General features: G+C 36.5%; 1 gene segment (V, D, J or C); it reads left to right on the top strand.

Annotated features, from left to right (window-relative positions):
- Nucleotides 1-7229: 7229 nt before the first annotated feature.
- LOC106000977 lies at nt 7230-8024 on the top strand. The segment is given in 2 exon segments: nt 7230-7414; nt 7539-8024. Coding segments are annotated over 2 exon segments (489 nt in total).
- Nucleotides 8025-8407: the final 383 nt, after the last annotated feature.

The raw sequence follows: 8407 nt of genomic DNA, 5'->3' as shown, positions 1-8407 counted from the left end.
GATTCATGTCCCCCTGAGTTATGTTTATTTGGAAGAGACCTGTAAGAAGTGAGTGAGGTGATGTGTGATCACTGGGGCTGATGCAAACCCTATAATACTAGTGTCTTTAGGAGATGAGTTACTGGGGATTGCTGTCTTTGTCATGGTGTCTATCTCTGTCTGTCCCTGTCTCTGATCCTCCTCGCCTGCACTTCATGACGTATAACACCTGGTCAGCTTATACAGATGGATTGCGATAATAGTTTGCACCACTTGATATTTATAATTTGTTGTGTCTTTTTCAAACATTCTTTTCAGTAATAATCACTAATTTATTTTTCTTCACATTGTCATTTCTACCTTTTCGCACCTTGATATAGAAAACCTTCTACTTACTCGGGCTTTAGGAGAAGTTTTATGTGAGTAATTATTAAGACCACCTGTCTATGAAACATTTAATGCACTCATACATTCATAGTAGTCACAAGGTTCTTATACCAACATGTTTCCTCTGCCTTATCTATTTGCAGACTAAAGAGGATAATTCTCACAAGTCTTTTCCTTTCTGAATTGCAAGAGTTGTACAAGAGATTATATAATGTAACATGCTCATTGGAATGTATAGGGCTTCTTGATCAGAGTCACCCTTCTGTCATGCTATTTGAAAATAAACAGCAGAAATTATAGCATGGAAAACATGAAGTTACTCCATACAACAGAAAATATGAAGAATTATATAGTATTTCTCTCACCCAAATCCTCATGATTATGAGTGACCCAAATACTATTTTCGATAATAAATTGTTATTTTACCACAATGAAGTGTTTCAATCACAAGAATAAATTATTTTTCTATCGCATTATTAAAAGCTGAGACATGTACATATATGCAAAGTTTTTATTTAAATGTTGATAAATATTTAAACACTTTCAGATGATGTAATTTCAAATGTGAAAAAATATATGAGATATTGTCTATACATTACAAAATCTTTCCAGCATTACAAATACATTACTTGTGTGCACATTCATATGAGACATAGAGCAGCAGGGAGCTGAGGAGTTGGGGTTGTGATGCCATCTTGCTGCCATTCACCCATATGATGCTCTCAGACTCTTGTTCCTAGGAAAGCCTATGAGAGCTCTGAGCACCCAATGTTGGACCTGAGCAGCCTATGCTGAGTCAGAGAATTAAATATTAGAACAGGGGCTGTGAGTTCTTAGGAAGAATAATGGAAAGACAGGAAAGATGCCATTACTCCTAGAAATATAAATGTATGTTTCCCAGGTGTCTGAAAGCAAACTTAAATGCTTCATTTTTAGTCCTATTTAGCTACAATTCTAAATATAACATGCATTTTATATCTTGTACTATGCTTTGTAAAATAACATAGAGTCAATTTTAAAACATAGATTTATGGAACCTAATCAATGAAATTCTTGGCATAGAACTGCAAAACTTGGTGAAACAAGTCCTTTAACCACATGAAACAGTTGATTGTTTCTAGATTGATGAGAGGACTGCACTTTTCAGACTCTCTTTCTATTAAGATATGTTTGATTACTTAGATAATGAATAGGCACCCTGTCATCCAAAGCAGACTTCTTAGATTTCCATCAGTGCAATCACCATCTCCAAAATGAGTTCACACATACTTAGGAATCACCCTTGTCACTGCACCTCAGGACAGTTAGTTTAACCTATGACATCTCACAACCTACAAAATTCCTCTGTCACCATGAGATTTGAGGTGTCACAGCTCCCCCTGGGTACAAAATGTGAAACACCTTTAGTTCCTCATTGCTGGTAGAACATTTTTTTTTATTCTTACGCTAAACACAAAGAATCACATTTACAAAAGAATGGAGAAATAGTACCATGAACACTTCTAGACATGAATATTTTTAACAAATCAAATAGAACCTCTGATCTCACAGAGCTGCTTTCATTTGAAGGCAAAGAGCAGAAATTGAACAAAAGCTTCTCATGAGTCTCTTATTCCTGACACTCCCCACATGCAGCCTTCCCTTTCTCCCCTCACCACAAATAACACCATTACTGAAAAAAAGTGAGCTGTGGACATCTAGGCAACATTTTGTCTCCTTACCACCTGACGAGATCTGAGTTAAGAGCAGGGTGATAAGTTACATTTGACCATTTGTATTTTCTTAAAATAAAGCAAAAACAAACAGAAAAAATCCCTCTGATGCAATTTCACTGAAGGCCATTTAACCAAACTATGTTTTGAACACACATATTAGTTTTTCATTCCATCATTTACATGCAGTTGGAAATCACCAAACACACAGATCAGAGCCGTGAATTACACCTCAATCTCTATTAAATTAATCTGGACACATTTGTAGCAGAGCATTGTTTTTTCTAATATTTTTTCTATTTCTGTTAGTGAAGAGCACCAGTCTCCCTTTGTTTTTGCTGAGTTGTTCACAAGCAAAGGGAGAAAAAGTAATTCTTATCTATTGTATAATGTAAATCAGATTCAAAATGATAGTTTTTTGGAACTGTGCATTACTTTCTACCTATAAACTTTAAATTGGGCATGGCCATTTCTGTTTGCTTTATTAATTCATCTTTTGCACCAATTTGTTACAATACATCAATTACATATGGAAGCTCTCACTCCAAATAGCTATGACTGTATGTAGACAGTATGCTTTGGAAGATGCTGAATCTAAACCCATTGCAGGGAACATATGCAGGAAAGCTGAATGGCCTGTCTGAGAAGCCATGCCCTTGGCTGTGATCATCTCAATATTTGTCCAAGATTTGGCCTTGTCGGTCTTAGATTCATGGAGAAAAAAATGACATGATAGTGGTATATGATAAAGAAGCCTGTACATGGCTAAGAATATCCATGTTCTTAGGATTGGGTAGCAACAAGCCCAAACCTTCTCCTAATAGAGAAGTAGTACAAAAAGGGTAGAAGAGACAAGTAGATAAAAATCATATCTTAGTATACAAATAAACTTCTGTATTAATTTTTCTTTGTGATACTTCTCTGGAATTTTCCTTTGTTTCTGTATTCTTCTATTCACTTCATTGTAAACTGAAATCTCTGCCAACTATCAAAGAAATATTGCCAAATGATCATGGAGTTCTAATCATTGTTATTCAGTAACGGAAGACTAGTTTACCTTATATCCTATGATGTTAGTAAAAAATTCACAACGTAATTATGATTCAAATTTAATTTAATTGCATTCATTTTTTTAAACTGTAAAGCATTCTATTTTTTTTATTGTGAGAATACGGTACAGAGGAGTTACAATTACATGGGCAAGATAACGAGTACATTTCTTATCAAGCATTGTTGTCTCCTCTTTGTTTCCCCTTCCCATCTCTTCCAATACTAGCCCACTACCCCAATCCGATCCTCCCCCCAACCTCCACCAACATTGTAAAGTTCATTTTTCGATATAAGGTCTTGTACATCTCATTGTTGCAATGGGTCCCCCTGTATCCCTAGTTAAACAATTTTAGTTTAAAATAAAATTTAAAAGGAAAAGAACACAATGGAAAGAGGTCAATCCTTCAAAAATATCATTGATGTCTCCAAAAGCAAGATTAATAGAGAGGGTTGTTCTGATTAAAAGATGATATATAACCTGGCACCTGTGGCTCACTACTGTAATCCTAACTATTCAGGATGCTGAGATATAAGGATAGTGGTTCAAAATCAGCATGCCAGGAAAGTCTGTGACACTCTTATCTCCAATGAACCACAAAAAATCTATAACTGGAGTTGTGGCTTAAGTGGTAGAGAGATAGAATTGAACACAAATACTTAGGGACATGGGTCATTCCCAGAGTTCAAGCCCTAGAACCAGCAAAAAAGAAACAGAAAGGAAATATGATTTATGCACAGGTGAGATACCATGGTGAAAGCCCTTGGTACAATTAATATATATATGAAATAAGGCTCTGTTGGTATTTTATGGAGGGAGGATTATGAATGGAGGAAGTTCTATGAAGGTGAACATTATTGAAGTGCTTCTCTGGAATATATTAAAAAGGCCAGCAAAACCCATGCAACTGCTTTAAGAAGGGAAATATGGGGATAAGGATGAGAGATCAAGGGTGTGAGGTTAATGGAGTACATTGTATGCATGTATGTATGGAAATGTCACAATGAAACCCTTCTTGTACAGTTAATATATGCTGACAAAGACTAGTGTATGTCTAGGACAAGCAGAAAAGCTCAAAAGCTATATACATATGACCATGTAAAATGATGGTAAGCAAAATGAATCCAAAGATAGGGACACAAATGGTTTTATCTTTCTTGATATTTTTAAAATATATTTATAATGTACTGTGTGATTGTTTTGTTTCTTTTGTATATTCTTCCCCCATGGTGTAACCCCTGTTTTCACTGTATTTGACTCTGGTGCCCTGCATCTTGTATATACTTTTTCCTAATTTGGGGAGGGGAATATAAATAACAAAATCCTGAAATAAAGATACAGGTTGGCCCATTATAACAATGAGGTATACAAGATGCTATATTGAAACCAAACTTTACAACTTCACTGGGGGAGGTGTGGGAAGGGAGTAGATGGGGAAGTGGAGAGGGAAGGGACCGTAGGGAATAACCCAAGGAGGAGATAACAATGCTCAATAGGAAATGAATTCAATACCTTACTCATGTATCTGTAATCCCTCTGTACAGTATTTTTTTACAAAAAAATATGTAAAAAAGAATTCAAAAACAAATTAAATGTATTCTTATTCTCTAGCAGTATAAAAGCAATGGTCAAAAATTGTATGTGTAACTTTTTTTTTTACAGATATAGCTCACTATGTCATTATGTTTTCAAAAAGATCTCAGTTTGAAGTCACTGAGGTTCTCTTAACCAGACATATGAATTCAATCTTTAATCTTAGTCACTGTACGTACCGTGTTTATGAACTTGTGAAGAGATGGCTGTAGATGAATGATCTCAAGACACAAAAATTCCAAACAAAAGAATACTTTAATGGTCATGATGGCTGAAATGGTTCACAGCAATAGTTCATCCTCTAGGAAAGCAAAGAACAGTAGGAATGTGGTTCCAGTTGAGTCAGAACAAAGTATTCAGACCACATACCAATAATCAAGCCACCAAGGAACAGGTTTTTAGTTTGGTCTTAAATTTTGTGGTCTTATCACTAGTGGTGATCACATATCAATCATGTGGATGAACTTCTCTCAGATTAGATTTGTGCCTTTTCCCCCTCAGAGTTCTGTTAGTAATTGATATTTGTGAGCAAAGTCCTGAAGTGCTGCTAAGTTCTGTAAGGACATCATTACTGATGATCTTTATTTCAATTCTAGATTAAGGTGTTGGTTGTTGGATTTCTCTTCTATATAGTTGTTCTTTTTCCTTTGAAATTGTGAGGATTTGTGGAGAAATATATGGTGGTTTATGGATATCACATCCCTAATGAAAACATCACTACTAATTCAAAGACTTACAATTTATTTTATGGAATATTTTGGTATTTATTCAATATTCAAAAACTTACTAAATTGGCCAGTGGGCATTCCTTGTTAGCTGATTTCTCTCCACTCTTCCTTTATATCATCCACTATGAATTTGTAGTTTGTGACAACAAATGATCCAAACTCATCTTCTTCTCTTCCTGCTTTTGATAAAGAAATAGACTGTTCTGCAAGGGTCACTGGTTTTATTTATGAGAGAATAAATGAGGTCAGTTAATGAAGGTGCTATCTGTTATTAAAGCTAAAGCATCATTACTTCTAGATTAGAAAAAATTACCCACTGTGCATCTATTCATCTATATGTATAAATATTTATATGTACACATTCATATATACATATGTATACATGCATACATATGTATGTTTATGGTAATTACTTCACTCACCTCACAAAATTAGGTTACTATTAAATGAATTCTTGGAAAAATTTTCTGATTTTCTTCTTTCCACAAAATATTCAGTATAAAATCTTTGAAATATGTCACTAACAACAGATGAAAATTTCGTTTAATTAGCTTACATTTTTAACTCAACAGTATGAATACTGGCTCTAATTTTCCCTCATTAATTTAGTCATATGATCAACAACTCTTCTGGGTGATATGAAACTCTTGGTGTTACTGCCACTTACATTATTATATAATATACCCCCTGTCTCCACAACCAGATTTGTTCAGACATTCCTCTGAATGTGATAACATGGATAAGATGAGCCAACTTTGTATCCCATGCAATAGTGACTTCCTGAGCCCTGACAACTGCACCGGCAAATCCAACACATATGGATGTCCTCTTGGGTCACTCCATCTCAACACCTATAATGGAGTCAACAGTGCTATTTTTCCCTTGCAGAGAAAATCAGCTCTCCTCACTCTTGCTTCCAAGCCCCATGTTGCTCCTCCCAATATGGATGACATTTCCATGTTCTATTGATTTCAAGACTCTGTTCAGAGATTACAACATACTCACCCTGCTTTGGCCCAATATCTTTACCAAGGTGTGCAGCACAGTGTTCTCTCAGGAACTAGAAGAGTTCACTGAACAGAGGAGACATATGTAGGTTTCAGCCACAAAATAGGCTTCAAGATAACCTGAGTTTATCCTACCTTTCAAGGATAATCTATCTCTGCTTCTGAAAATAGTAGTTGTGGTGAAGATGATTAAAAGCCAGAAGGAATAATATGAGAACCTTCAGCATGGACATATAAAATGATACACAATTCTAGGTCAGTAAAAATTATAAATGCTGTTCATATATGGAGGGAGAAAGGCTGTGAAAGGACATGCTTGTATGGATCACCTGGGACAAAAACTCAGAGATGGAGGAGATAATAAGGCTGAACAGCACGGTACAGAAGTCCAGGCATTTTTTTAACAACACAACAACTACACTTATTCCACCTCCATGGATTGAATTCATTACAGGACAGCAGTGCTGATATGTTGACACATATAGATTATCAGTGGATCAGAGCTATTGTAAAACTTTCTGTCCTGCATAATAATAAAGAAATATCAAATTTGTGTTGTGCAAAATTTGTTTGTAAATTCCTGGAACTAATAGTCCAATGAACAAGTCTTGAATCAGTTAAAGAAATAAGAAGAAAAGAAGCTTTGATCCTCAAAGCTACCATTGTTGTGCGCACATCACAGGAAAGCAACTTGGAGATTCTCTTCTGTGTTTAAAACCTATTCGGTTGTCCGACCTAGTTCTCTTGAGACTCAGAATGTGCAGAGTTGCTGAGATGAGGCAGCTGGACAGCTGTGTATAACTCTGCTGCTGATTTGCATGCACCAACAGCACAGCCCAGTGTGCTCAGGACTTCTTCATAGGCTGCTCACATTAGGCAGTAGTCAGTCCAAGTCAGCACACAGCATGGACATGAGGGCCCCTGTTCAGCTCCTGGGGTTCCTGCTGCTCTGGCTCCCAGGTAAAGAAGGACAATGCTAGGGATTTACACAGCTCAGTGTGATCCAGGATGCTTACTCTTCAGGGATGCCTTCTTATAACTTGATAATTAGTGTGGATATTTGTTTTCATGTTTCTGCTTCCAGGTGCCAAGTGTGACATCCAGATGACCCAGTCTCCATCTTCACTGTCTGTGTCTTTAGGAGACACTGCCACCATCACTTGCAAGGCCAGTGAGGACATTGGGTATATTTTAGCCTGGTACCAGCAGCACCCAGGGAAAGCTCCTAAACTCTTGATCTACGGTGCAGATATTTTGGAGTCTGGAGTTCCATCAAGGTTCAGTGGAAGTGGGAGTCAATCTGGGACAGAGTTCACTCTAACCATCAGTGGCCTGGAGCCTGAAGATGTTGCCACTTATTACTGTCAACAGTATAACAATTTCCCTCCCACAGTGATACAAGCCATAACAGAAACCTCCCAGGGAAGCTGAAGTGTGAGTCTGGGCTGCCCCAGCTGCTCCTCCTGCTTCCTCCACCTGCTCAGAATGTTGTCAGAAAAAGCCAGTTAATACTTGCAGAGTCTGAATTGTGGCTTCAGTTGATATTTATGCAATAATAAAATAAATAACGGTATTTTAAGCACAAATTGCCTTTAATACAAAGAATGGATTCATTGCTTGAGATTTTATTCCTTTATTTTCTGATAGCCTATTTTTTATTCTTGTACATATCTGTAACTATTAATGGGATGCTGGGTTTCTCAGTATATGTGTATTATGTGCATTGATCATAGTCTTCCATCTTTCTTCTGTGTTCAACCTCCTGCTCTCTGATCCTGTGCCCTTGTCAGCCCCATAGTATCACTATTGCATTTTATTTTGTAAAGTCTGCTTGAGTGAGAAGCAGTATAGATGATGCTCTTTGTTTTTACTACTTTGTTTTACAAGGTGTTTTCTACTTCTATCGATCATGCTGCAGACTATAGGATTTCTTGATTCTTTTTGCATATTGTG

This window comes from Dipodomys ordii, unplaced genomic scaffold (assembly GCF_000151885.1).
Source record: "Dipodomys ordii isolate 6190 unplaced genomic scaffold, Dord_2.0 Scaffold255, whole genome shotgun sequence".
Classification (NCBI taxonomy): Eukaryota; Metazoa; Chordata; class Mammalia; order Rodentia; family Heteromyidae; genus Dipodomys; species Dipodomys ordii.
This window is presented reverse-complemented; position numbering and strand designations above follow the sequence as displayed.